The sequence below is a fragment of the Etheostoma cragini genome, chromosome 15, assembly GCF_013103735.1.
Source record: "Etheostoma cragini isolate CJK2018 chromosome 15, CSU_Ecrag_1.0, whole genome shotgun sequence".
NCBI classification, from domain to species: Eukaryota; Metazoa; Chordata; class Actinopteri; order Perciformes; family Percidae; genus Etheostoma; species Etheostoma cragini.
The window spans coordinates 8,556,832-8,570,456 of record NC_048421.1 but is presented as its reverse complement, the minus strand read 5'-3'; the positions used below and the strand labels follow the sequence as shown (position 1 = coordinate 8,570,456).

General features: G+C 45.7%; 1 protein-coding gene across 4 annotated transcripts in view; it reads left to right on the top strand.

Moving 5' to 3' along the window:
* The window catches only part of LOC117958371 (axin-2-like), a 15,754-nt gene continuing 2,129 nt past the window's right edge, over positions 1-13,625 (top strand). For 2 of the 4 annotated variants that reach the window (XR_004659707.1, XM_034894704.1), the window contains exons 1-9: positions 2,082-2,890; positions 4,723-4,854; positions 6,880-6,982; positions 8,847-8,987; positions 9,105-9,637; positions 9,757-9,924; positions 10,044-10,259; positions 10,432-10,566; positions 11,309-11,458. Coding sequence is in view for 3 of the 4 variants with exons in the window: in XM_034894704.1 (XP_034750595.1) it covers positions 2,082-2,890; positions 4,723-4,854; positions 6,880-6,982; positions 8,847-8,987; positions 9,105-9,637; positions 9,757-9,924; positions 10,044-10,259; positions 10,432-10,566; positions 11,309-11,458 (2,387 nt within the window). In the remaining variant the exon portion in view is untranslated. Of the gene's footprint in view, positions 555-1,954; positions 2,891-4,722; positions 4,855-6,879; positions 6,983-8,846; positions 8,988-9,104; positions 9,638-9,756; positions 9,925-10,043; positions 10,260-10,431; positions 10,658-11,308; positions 11,459-13,625 lie in introns of those variants that run through there. The other 2 variants (XM_034894705.1, XM_034894706.1) reach the window with 2 other exon arrangements.

Sequence of the window (13,625 nt, the reverse complement as noted above, 5' to 3'; positions counted from 1 at the left end):
GTTGGCTCAAGATTGCTTGTCTTTGATAAGGTCCTTACTATGTAGTTTCAACTAGGGTGATGTGGGAAAAGATTGTTAAAACGTAGCAGAAAACCTTCAGGGCAGGAAAATAAACTCACCAACCCTTAAAATATGTTTCACCCAGAGTGATTACAACGTATGGGAAGCTGCGACACTTTATGTGTATTATTCTTTTTATTTTTCACATGCATCAAGCTCCAATTGTTTTTATGCAGCTGTCGGGACCCGGCAGTAGGTTCCTTACTTTGAAGTGCGCTGCTCCAGCCTGTCGGCTCAGTTGGTGTTGGATTCGCCTACGGGAGAGACCTACCGTGCAGCATGGCAGCCTGAAACCATAGGGAAGCGAAAAGAAGGAGAGAGAAAAGTGGTATTTTTTTCCTCTCGTGTGCCTTTTTTTCTCCGTAAACCGACTCAAACCTGAAAGGACTGTATGTGGACGCGTTGCGGAGAAGAGTACTGTGGATTATACGCACTTTTCTGTGGATAAAACAACAACTGGAGTTTAATTTAGGAAGAGAACTCGTGGATCCATGGTAAGTTACAAGAGTATGTGCCTCCTCAAACTGGCCCCCATTGGAGTTCCCTTTGATGTGCTGTTGACTCGCCTTTGAAGTAACGTTCAGGGGGAAATTCATTTTTTCTTCAGTTAAAAACACCACCAAAAAACGCTTCGGATCGTTTAGGCATCATTCATTTAATGTCTGTTTCGATATCGTTAGATCCATATTTAAAGTTAAAGTAGAACATTTTAGTAGTACTAGCTCGTTTCTTTTGTGGAATTACCCCCCCACAAGATCTGAGACTTTGGTGTACTTGGGATTGGACGTTTTAAAAAGGAGTTCTCATTCGCCTTAAATGCAACATTAAAGAACTTTGAAAGACTACGTGACAGTGAGTGGGGTTGTTATGTACGCGGTCGCAGTGAATGTCATTTTGAAGGGTTGCTTATTTTTTTAAAAGCCGAGAAGATATATAGCATAGGTAGATTTAGTCAGTGTCCGGAGCAGCCTCTCTACTGTCTCTGACAAGTTAAACACTTTCGCAATGTAACAGTTTGTCAGTGGTACTAGTGACATATGCAATGTTGCACATCAGTCGCTGATACGCTGTCACAGTGGTGCTTTGGGGTGAAAAAAAACGATAATCTGTAACAAACACCTCCTAAATCTCTGCGATAATGGTACAAAAGATAGCTGGACGTTTGAAGCATTTGGGCATGTTAGAGCTGCAATAGTAGCACACCAAACACCGAAGCCAGCTGCAGCCGGTTAACTCCATTAACTATTTTGGTCACGTTTTTCGATCTCTCCGAGTTCGTCCCACATCAATGTCCTACAGGTATTCGCGGGAAGGCTCAATTTGACGTGATTTAGTAGCCTGTGATGAGATGTTGAGACGTAGAAATGACTGCCCCAGAAATGAGAAAGTGGCAGGGATGGTAGTAAGACATGTGCTTACATTCTGCAGCAGGCAGTCAGGCTCCAACACTGAAATCAGGTGTGATGGATCTGGAAGCTTCAATAAAGCCGTGTCCGTTGGAAGGATAATGACTAGGCTAATTATTTATGGTGATAAGTTCGTTGCTCCACTTGACATAGGCTACGTGTGAAGGGAAGATGATGTAGATTCAGTTCAGGCATCGCTCAGGTGGTTTCTGCTCGACTGTCTATGTGAAAAATCACGAATATTCTTGTAAATGTAAGCAATAGCGCGTTAGAAATCACATTCCAGATGGAGATATGAAGAAATGCTGTTTATGTAATGCTGCTGCAGCGTTTTCTCACATTTTTTTGTCTGTGAACTAGGCTGCATTTTTTTTTTCTTCTTTTTTTTGTAGAAGTCAGTGAGGGTCTGAAAAGACTTTTACTGCGTCTCTCTCCCTTTGAAGTTGGGGCGGATCTGGTTTTGATTAGATCAATACTTTGTGTTTCAGAGAGAAGACGGGCACCTAGAGAGAAGCTCCCCCCCCCCCCTCGCTGACATAAGAGAGTGAGGAGATTACAGTAGAAGCTCTGAGGAGGCGAACAACACAGAGGCTCTCTCCTGCTGCCTTCTGAGCCATGAGCCGGGCGCTTATGGACCATATCGCCAGTAGTTTCCGAGAAGATGCTCCGCGACCCCCGGTGCCGGGGGAGGAGGGCGAGGCGCCCTGCTACCCCGGCAGACTCTCAGTGATGAAACCTCTGGAACCCCCCAAATCGGTTTTCTTCGGCTCTCCGGGATCCTCGGCGAGGAGGAACGAGGATGGTCTTGGGGAGCCAGAGGGGAGTGCTTCCCCGGACTCACCGCTTTCCCGGTGGACAAAGTCATTGCACTCTCTACTCGGGGACCAGGACGGTGCTCTCCTTTTTAGGACATTCCTGGAGCGAGAGAAATGCGTCGATACTTTAGACTTTTGGTTTGCCTGCAATGGCTTCAGGCAAATGGACCTCAAGGATACCAAAACGCAGAGAGTCGCCAAAGCAATTTACAAGCGCTACATCGAAAACAACAGCATTGTCGCCAAGCAGCTCAAGCCAGCGACTAAAACCTTCATACGGGATAACGTGAAGAAGCAACACATAGACTCTGCGATGTTCGACCAGGCGCAGACGGAGATCCAAACCAACATGGAGGAGAACGCGTACCAGTTGTTTCTGACCTCTGACATTTACCTCGAGTACGTGAGGACTGGGGGAGAAACCCCGAATCATGTCAACTCGATCGGATTGGGCGACCTTAAAGTTGTATGTGGATACCTGCCCACGCTCAACGAAGAGGAGGAGTGGAATTGTGATTTCAAAGCCAAAGCGCTGGTTGGATTGTCTGCGAAGGCGCAGAGGACCACCGTGTCCATGAGGGCGGTGGAGGTGATGGAAAGGGGATACAGGTATGCTTGCAACACCTTTTAAACGGTTTAGCTTAGAAGCCATGCTGCACATTAGTAAAATCCACATTACAAGCAACTAGACACCTTATTATCGTGCGTAAAAGTGAAACACATGTTTCCCCCTCCAAATTACTTCAGGGTTTCCTTTTACATTTGTTGAAACTCCAGTCTGTCTTTCACTCCCTGGCTCTATGGCCCCTGTCACCATCTCCAGCAGCAGCAGCCTGGATTTCCGGGGCTTTGAAATAGTTCAGCGGAATGAGGGATCGTCTTCCACGGGAAAAGTTCACAGAGCATGGCTGGCTCCGGCCCCAGCCAGCAAATAATAGATGATGACATTGCTATGCTATGCCTCCTCCTGTACCACACTGCCCTCAAGCCCTTGGCAGAGATATAAATCTATAGCAGATATATAGATGGCAGTTCGAAATGGATGTTTTGTAGCTTTATTTTGATGCTTGTGTCCTTTCGAGCTCTGTCTGCCCAAATTTAGTAAAACAAAGTTCAAATTAAAAAGAATGCATATGCTCTTCTTGAGGACCTTTTTATGGAACTATATAATTAATGTTTTAAAGTCCCAACATGGAGACATCTTCTGATGTTGCTGTTGATAATGGGACACTGAAACAGAAGATTTCCCCTTTCATGAGTATGATAGGCTAAGTAAAGTGACAGCTACCTGCTTTGGGCCACATGGATTGACAGCTTGTGCGTGATGATAGGAGTGGAGGGGACTTTCCTACAGTGGGATGCTTTTTGCTTAAAGTGAAAGAATTGTCCTCTTTTGACATGAAGCCCCATTATCAACTTACAGATTCAATACAGGTGGCAGCCATTTCTCTCTTTCCGCTTCCTTCTCCTCACCTCTTCTCATCTAACTTATTTAAAACAAACCCTGAACAGCAGCAGCTACAGTACAGAATCAACACCCACCTCCCCACCAACCATCGCTCTCAATCTCTCCTTCCCTCGTTTTTCGTTTCAATTCTCATCTAAATTTTCTCTTTTGCTGCTTTGCCCCAGCCTTCTCCACGTTTATCTTTTTTACCTTTTGAAAACCTCAGGCAGGGGGACTGCAAAGCATGCTGTTGGAGCGAAAGTGAGGGGAAAGAGAGCGGAAAGGAAGAACACAGAGAGAGAGTAATGAGTAGTGGGAGGGGGGAGTGCACCTCATGAAAGGGAGGGAGGAGAAAGAATAAATGAGGGGTGAGAGAGAAAGGGAGGGAAGAATGCAAGGCCAGCTGTGTTAAATACCTGACTCTTTGCAAGCCGCTCTGAAGGTCAGCCTGGAGCTGGGGGCCTACAGCTTTAGTCCTGCTGGGTCTCTCCCACATGAAGAGCCCCCTTTTTTTCCTCTCCCCTTTCTTTCCTTCTCTGACACACTCTCATGCTTCCGCTCTAAACTTGTTTCCCCCTGTTTTGGTCACTCTCCCCTTTTCTCCTGTACCATGGCAAGAATGCATGCACAGCGGGAGACGAATGCTGAGGAAAGAGTGAGTGTGAATGCGAGAAATGGAAAGAAATTGTGGGCATAAATGCTGCATGAAGAGAAAACCACAGCTGTCCCAGTGCACAGGAACTTGTATTTGAAGGCTGGAGACTGCCTGCCGCCAGAGTAGTTGGTCACATCCCTTCGTTAGTTGTTATTGGTAGAAACTATTGAACACATGAATCACTTTTTCCTCTTAATGTCATTAAAACCCTCGGAAGATACAACCTCTCTTGATCCTTAACATAAGTGAAATACAAATGGAATGTCACCCACCTGTTGGATGCTGTTTTATAGTATTGTATTAGGATTAATCTAATTTTTGTTGTTGTAACCTCTCCAGATCATACAAGAGAGGAGACTCACTCAACCCCTGCCATGTGGGCTCTTTTGCCCCCGTCAGCAGCACCAATGACAGCGAGGTGTCCAGTGACGCCATGACTGACGATGCCATGTCTGTGACTGACAGCAGTGTGTAAGTGAATATTGTGTGGTTGTGTGGCCAGGATAAGGCATGAGTTAGGTTCCATTTGTGCATAAAAAAAAAAAGAGACACTGTTTTTGAGTGTATATATTTTAACATTATTCTGTAAACGAAGAGAGACTTTGTGAGTTGATACATGGGAATGAGCATAGAGGCTTTACATGTAGTGCATCAGTTGACATTGTTGGTAAGAGTTAAACAAAGTAGTTTTGCAACTAGTGGTGGGTTTCTGTATCTAATTACAACCATGAAATGTAGAAAAGCAGTAAAACGTTCCTTTTTCAACAACCTGGAAATGTGCACGTTTGGCACTTTTTCTTGCTAAATGTCAAACGATTAGTCGATTTTCAAAACTGTTGATGATTAACCACCTATGGATTGACTAATCAAGGAATTGGCTAGTCGTTTCAGCATAAAAATAAGGCACAAGTGTAATGCCTCTGTCTACATGTGGTTTGTGCTTATCTGTGTACGTGCCTCTGGCCTCGTTCTTCATACGGATTACTTGGCGTAATCACGTGTCTCTCAAGTGAAAGGGTACTATGACATCATTGCATGGTGCACAGCTCAAGGCTGAGAGCTCTCGCTCAGGTCAGCTGGTTTTTAGACAGAAAGCAGAAAAGTCTTGGTGCAAGTTCTTCTTTACCTCATCTCACATGGGAACGCGTTAAGGCCTACAGTATATGGATGATGTCACTGAAGCAGCAAGGTTAACCATGACCAAGCTAAAGACACTTTAAGACTGAGACACTGATGTTCGGTGCAACCAGTGGCCTGGGCTACACATAAATATGGCAACTAGAGTTTTTTTATTTTATTTTTTATAACAGGGTCTTCTGCTCTGGCATATCTCCTAGACATCCATGCTTCAAAGAAGCTGAGGCCCATATAATCCTATTCTGCTGTACTTTGCCCAGTGCAGTTATAAAGCCCTGGCCACAGGGACACAACCCCCACACACCTCAATTCCTGCCCACTCTGGCCTTGATCAGAATACCTGCCACTCTTTAGGTCAGTTAAAAGGACCCATAAACATTTGAATCTCAATTACAGATAAAGAAAAGAATAAAAAAGGGAAAAGCAACGGGGAGGAGGCGCTTGGTTGGAAAGAGAGAGTGGTGATGGGGTGGGGATTTTTGCTTATATCTTATTTATGGATTTGCTTGGACGCTGGGGAATGCAGCTGCGCAGACTTCAAACATTACCTTATCTTACAAACCAGCCTTTTGATGTGCGGAGATCAGAGGCTGGCTGCGCTTGCCAAATGAAGATTGGGAGGAGGGGAGGGGGGGTGGTTGCTTATGCGCATGACTGTGGCATTTCAAAGCAAAAGTGGAAAAGTGCTCCTCAGTTAGGCTAGGTCACCAGGAAACTGTTGTTTAGCATGGAGAAAAGACATTATGTTACACTGTCAAGTGCTTTAGTTTGATTTCCTTTTTTAGCCATTCAGCCAGTCTGTCCCTCAGATGGATTTAACCAAGTTAGTTACACCCTTGGGTCCTGTCCTGCAGTAACTCTTTGAATCATATGAGTTGCTAATGCTAACTGTGTCCTCAGCTCACGAGAAAACTCCGTAGGGGAATGCTAATACTGACACTACTTCTAGCCCATAGAGCAGAGTGCACTGTGAAAGCAGAGTTTTTTTTTATTTGTCAGTGTTTGTGAAGTGTTGAAAGGAAGTAGTCAGCAGGATGCCCAGTTCTGTGTTGAAGCCAGAGATGAAAATTAGTGTAATTTCTAGAGCATGCAAAACCTACTACCACCTCACTCAAAGCCATCTAACCCGGTTTGTTACGATACACAAACAAAAAGGAAGGCTGATGTGATTTACCTCTGGGTACTTTTTTAAACTGGGTCTTAAAGATGAAAAACCAAAATGGATGGCATAATGAGTTGGATTTATTCTTGCTTGAACTACCCTGTTAGCCAATAAGCTTCTTCCTGACTGGCTGTTTGGTCTTAAATCATGTATCTCAGTTGGTAAATGACCATTGGGATCTGTCTGTACACCCTCAGAGATGGCATCCCTCCGTATAAGCATGGCTCAAAGAAACAGATACAGAGGGAGATGCAACGCAACATGAGGATGAACAGCCAAGTCTCTCTGCCTGCTTTCCCGGTAAGTACACGCACACGCACACACACATAACCACACATGCTCCAAAGTCTTTTTGAACCTGGGTCCCACAGTGTAATTTCCATACCACCCTCTGTTCCGGGTCTCTCTTGGTTCTATGAATAGTACCGCACAAACTGTATTCGACATTCTCAATTGAACAACACCAGCAAAGATCTAAAGAGTAACGTCAAAGACCCAGCCTCTCCTCCCCACACACACACACACACACACACACACACACACGCTCGCACGCACGAACGAACATGCACACTCTAACATAAGCGCACATTCACATACAAACACAAGCTCCTTGCTACCTTTGGTGTCACCTACTCCCCCATTAGGCTTCCTTGAAGTCTGCAGGAGCAGAGGGGGGTCTCTAAGCTGTTTATCACCGCAGCGCTCGGAACACACCAGGGTTTTTCTTCCCTACAGATGCTGTAAATATGGAGAATAGGGAGAAATGAGGAAGATCTCTGCCGCTTTATCCCGAGGGCTCTGAAATCAGCCCGGCTCCCAACAAAAACACAAAGATACTCAGACACATTCATACGCACATGCACGCACACACAGTGCTTTGATCCAAGGATGAATGGAGCAAACGCACAGGGAAGTGACAACTTCCAACAGAGCTGGCCCCCTTTTTTTCACAGCAACCCCCACTCTGCTACACATACACACATTTAACCAGCACCCCCCCCCAAAAAAAGGGACTTTTGGGAAGAGTTTGAGCGTATCATGAGCTCTCAGTGGGTCAGAGGGGAGTTGGTAGCTTAAGGCTTAAGAAAGGCTAACTTCAGTTTGAAAGAAGAACAGGAAACAGAACCAGTTTGTTGAAATAAACTTGATGGAACCCCCTTTTTCCTCAACATTATGAGACATGCAGCAAGTGTTGCTTGGATGATGAAAAAATCCACAGATTGGTTCTCGTCACTCTAACTGTCCCCCTTTTCGCTTCATTTTCGGTTTTATTCTTGTTTTGGTTTTCCGTCAGATGTTTGGCGATGGCTTCCATTCCCATGGTGCACCAGCCCCAGGCTCCATCAGAAAGTGTCTTTTTTTTTTTTTTTTTTTCTTGCTCTTTTCTCCCTTCATCCCTACAACAAAGGGATGGGAGAAACAAAAAGAGGAAGAAAAATCAAGAAAACCCCTGTGCAAAAATGCAAATAATTTAAGACACACATTCTCATACTGTCACTTTACTGTACCTCAAAGGTGCCCAGTGTGTGACAAAGGTGGGTGGGATAAATTACCTCAACCTTTCTGATCTCCCATCCTTTTTGGCACCTTTATCTCTTTCCTTCAATTCGTCTCTCTCTTCATTTTCTCCTTCTCTTCCCCCTGCGAGCACACATCTCTGCATCTCAACTTCCCCCATTTTTTTTTTTTTTAATCCCTCATCTTTTCCTCCCTGGAGTTCTCTTCCACCCCCTGTCGATATGTGGCTTTTATTCCTAGATGTAAAGCCAGTGCTTGCCATCTATCTATCCCTCCATCCCTCCCTCCACCGCCCTATTCTTCCCCCACTGAGTGTTTGATATTTGACGAGGAAGCCTTTGAAGTGAGATGACTTTAAAGAGGCCTGCTGATGATGACAGGGGGAACCAGCCGAGGCCTAGCCCAGCATGACCATACACCAGGCCCGCCACCCCTTAAAACAACCCCGTAGCCCTGGGTGCCTATGGGAGTGCCTTGATTACTACCACCAGTGGTGGAGCAGGCCTCATGGAGAACGATGCATAAATGTAGACGGACGAGGGGAAAGGAGTATAGATATCTTTTGTAGAAGTTGGGGAGGGTTGGCGCTTGGTCATGGAGGGAAGACACATGATACGATGGCTAACGTATCTCCTTCTCCCTAAAGCGTACTTGCCGTCCTCCCAAGGAGATGGTCCCAATGGAGCCGTCACAGTTTGCAGCTCAGCTCATCTCCCGCCTGGAGAGCCTGAAGAGAAAGCAGGACACTCTCAACTCTCTGGAGGAGAAGTTGCAGCAGATTCAGGAGGTTAGTATACAATTGTTTTTTGTTTGTTTTTTTCACTTGTGAGTCAACTGTAAGGTGTATGTTTTATTTTGTTGTTTTAAATTCCTCAGTTGATGATTTTGTTTGCCTTGTTACCAGGAGGAGGAAAAAGAAGACACAGAGATCATAGGAAGTGCTCCCCAGTTCTCTCCCCACCCCTTGACCCTCCTCCCTGGCTCCTCCGACGAGGACCCTCAGGCAATTCTGGACAAACACCTGTCTCGCGTCCTGAAGAGCCCCGGCTGCCAGTCCCCTTCTGTCATTCCCCACTCGCCTCGCTCCAGCTCCCCAGAGCACAGGCCCATCATGCGGGCAGGCTTTGGAATCAAGGCCCTGGTTAGGACAGGGCCCTCCAGTTCTTCTGTCTCTAGTCCTGACCAAGGGGCTGTCACTCTGGCCTTGGGCCCTAACAGGACCTTAGTAAGCAGGCAGAGCACAAAACACATCCACCACCACTACATCCACCACCATGCCAGTCCTAAGACTACGGAGCAGATTGAAAGGGAGGCAGCCCTCAGGGTGCATGGTCTGTGCTCCAGCAGTGCTGAGTGCCAGCCTTGCCAGCCTTACCAGCGCAGCCGCAGTCTGGGCAGGGAGATGTGTGGGTCCATCTCAGCAGAGAGCAGTGTGGGGTCAGTTCCAAGCACTTCTTTGATATTCATGTCTTGTTAATTTCGTTTTTCTTGTGTTTTATTGTATAAAAAAGAACAATACTAATTCTGTCTTTCTCTCTCTCTCTCTTCCCTCCCAGGCGTTCAAGTTCTCTGTCAAGGCATATGTGTCGTTCAGGGGCTGAGGATGGAGTAGCAGAAAGGTGTATGGAGGACTTACAGCTGCCCAGTGACACGACAGATCCCACCCAGAATGTGTTGAAGTGGATCCTGGAAAGTAAACGGCAAGGCAGACACAAGTCTCACAGGTACGCACTTTCTATAACTTGGAGTGCTTTGGTTTTTAAATGGTCTAAAATATCATCATTTATGTCTTACCATTGCACATTGTAAATGCAAGTAGTCTTATTTCTATTCTTCCTTGCAGTAACCAGAGCACCAAGAAATCCTTTGGAGGCTCGTCTGCGCAGACGCACATGTGGGGTGGTGGTGGAAGCTGTGGCCACCTACGTAGCCACCAGCCAGCCCAACCATTCATCCAGGATCCAGCCATGCCTCCTCTGCCCCCTCCCAACACTTTGGCCCAGCTGGAGGAGGCCTGCCGCAGACTGGAGGAGGTCTCCACCAAGACCACCAAGCAAAGGTACCAAGAAACTAGAGAGCAGTTGTTGGAATATTGCTTTTTAGCCTCGGTCTGCTTTCTTCTTTCATTTCTAGATGCATTTTTTACATTCATGTCTTGGGTTTTCACTGCAGGAAACATCAATGAGTATTTTTGATCCAAGTAATACAAGTTATGCCTTATCTCATCCCAGGCATTCAATGTCCAGTCTCCAGCAAGAGAAGAGCCACCTAGTGCCTGTCCAGGGTGAAGGGTCCGTCCCTCTGTCTCTAGCCAATCCCAGTCCTGCTGGCCTCCGCACCACCAGCCCCGGTCTCCAATCAGAAGAGTACGATGCCTCTAGCGTCCTGCCCTCACTCTCCTCTCCTCTCCTCTGCTCCTCTTCCTCCTCCTCTCAGCCATAACCTCCACCTTGCAGTGTACTTCTACCCTTTTAACTATTCCTGCTTGTCACCGGCACTGCTCACCGCACATGTAGGGAGGCAGACAAGTAGTCATATCACATGCCACACGTGCACTCATCCACATACAGTCAATCAAAAGAGAGGGTGACCCCCTTTGCAAAGCTTGTTTTACGCTTTGTACACAGATGCTTGGCTCTGCCTCTGTTTGCATCAATCTTATATTTGTGCTGAGTGTGTAGTCACTGCACCACCTGACTGAGACATCCCTTTCATATATATGTATCATTTTTATTGGCCGTCCTTCAGTGAGCTGGCTGTCTGCTGGGGCGAGCAGAGCTTTGCTAAGGGAGCTCCTCTGAAGTGGGCCTACAAAGCCTTGGACATAGCTGAAGGGGAATTGATAATACTGTGCCCCTTCTCCGTGCACACACAACACATAAGTACACACTTACTGATGGCACTAGGTCACTCACTCACTCACTCACTAGTGTTATTCTTCAGTAAGGGTGCTGTTACTGTAGTTCTGCTCTGGTATTGTAGTCTATTGCTGTTAAAGTCCTTTAGAAGCGCTGCTTTGTTTCTGATTTCTCTTTTGAGCATTATCTTGTTAACCATCATGAGTGGGACTCGTTCTAACACAGCCTCTCACTTTATGTCTACTTTCAGGATGAAGGAGTGTAAAAAGAGTTTTGGAGGCGAGACAGTGGTGACATATTTCTTCTGTGGTGAGGAGATCCCCTACCGCAGGAACATGAAGAGCCACAGTCTCACCCTGGGCCACTTTAAGGAGCAGCTCCGCAAGAAGGGCAACTACAGGTGTGTTGATAGAAAATGGAAAACACTGGTGCCGGTTAAAGCTTTAGCAGGGAGATGTAAAATTTACTTTTGCCACCGATGCTTCAGTGATATTGTGATTGTTAGATATAAAACATTTTCCATTCATTGGCTTTGATGTAAAACAATAATTGAGAACAAACTGTTGCCTTTGGGAGTCTAAACACAAACCCTCTTGCAGACAGTATTCATGTCTCGGTCCGAGGAGTGATTTTAGATATCTTCAGTGGTATGGGAGTTTTTACGGTTGAATTTGCGGTCCATGATTTTTAGTGTCATCTCATCATAACCTTAGTGACATTTAAGACCTTTTCACTCTAACCAGGCTAATGGTAACCACAAACTGAAGCAAGAACGTCTGATGTTAACCAGCTGAAAGGCTACATGCTACACTGTTGAGTGGTACATTTATACCTTGGAATTGTGGTCAGTGCCTGTGTGACCTTAAGACCCTATACATTTTCTCCACATTTATTAGGTGTGTGTGCGTGCATGTGTGTGTTGAAAAGGAACGGATAAGAGGGAGGGAGGGTGGTGCGGGGGTTAGTGGAAGAGTTTGAACTACAGCGATTTGGGTCCCATCTGGCATTGATTTCCATGCTAAGGCACACTTAATACACATGGCTTTGAAGCCCCGGCCCCTTTCATTTCAACCAACAAAGACTCACACAAATGGCCAGCGTGCAAATTCTTCACTGATGCTATCAGTGCCTCTTTTTTTATGCCCTGGTGTGTGTGAATGTGCTTGCGTTGAATGTGCACAATGTTTACACATGTTGTAATCATTTTATGGATATTTTGGAAAACGATCTAACATTTATTGTTTAGGCTGCCATGGTCTCCAGGATAAGCATGGCTTGAGTATTGTGTTAATAATTACAAGTATCAAACCGTTTCTTGAGAAAAAAAGCAAAAGAAACTTCTTCCTCTCCAGATGTTTGCAACATTTTTGGATCAACAAATTACCATTGCACATTGTAGACAAGCACTCTTCCCCCCCCCCCCCCTGCCACCACTTCTCTGCTTTTCTCTCTGCTGTCTCAGTTCCTGTGTCATACCATCCACATTTTTCGGAGAGAGCTGCACGGGGCTTTAATAGCAGCCAGAGAATGTGTGGAGTTGGGTCATTTCAACATGGCAGCGGTTCAACAAAGAACAGTACTGCAGGGCCCTGCCAGACAATATTGGTGCCAGATGTCAGTGCAAACGGAGAGAGAAGGGGGGGGAAAACAGATCTAGCCACATAAAACATGTTCCAGTGGAAATTCAGGCTCTCTCTGTCTCTCTCTCAGCAGAAAAGATTATTGCTCTTTGAAGATTCTTTTTTTTTTTTTTTTTTTTTTAAGAGTAGCACGGCTCCACTTTTTCTTTTTTTTCTCCTACCTAATTCAAAAAGGAAAGGAGGATACAATTACCAGGCTTGTCTTGCACTCTAATTCATGTCCTTATTTATCTACGTTGTCTTATTTACTTGTTTTATTGTATTCTTGTATTCCGTGGAGTTGAACCCTTCGTGTATTTCAAATGTAGCTGCTTTTTATTAGCGACCACCCTCATGCTGATTGGCGCATGTGTACTCAGACCTTTGCAAGGAAGACTATAGCTCTTGTTTTAGCATTGCATGTTTCCACTTTGTCAGCCTCCCGTCTCATTAAAAACAAAATGCTCACAAACATACCCACATTTCAGTCACCCCACACAAGGAGCAAATCGAGGCATTTTTCCATTACATAGTTAATGAGTGAATTCTGAGACACCCCCCTAACCAACCCACCCCTGCTGGTTTCTCTTCCTCTAAAATGAGGATGGGGGGGTGTGTGCATCATTAATGGCCCAATGAAGTCATGGCTGACAAGAAGCAACTCGGATTGTTTTAGTTTTTTCTTACACACACACACACACACACACACACACACACAGAAAGTTGTCAGTCGGCTGCCCTTCCTATAGCTCAGCAAGAGCTCTTGCTATCAAGGGGGGTAACGAAGGACACTGTATACTGCTAGCTCTTTCTTCTCCTTCTCCTCCTCCTCCTGTCTCCATTCTTTTCTTTGTCCCTGTAATAATGAAACAGGGATGAGGAGCGAGGAGTGACATGTGTCTTCTAACATGTGCTCAATTGGGTGCAGGAGTTTTTTTTGGGGGGGGG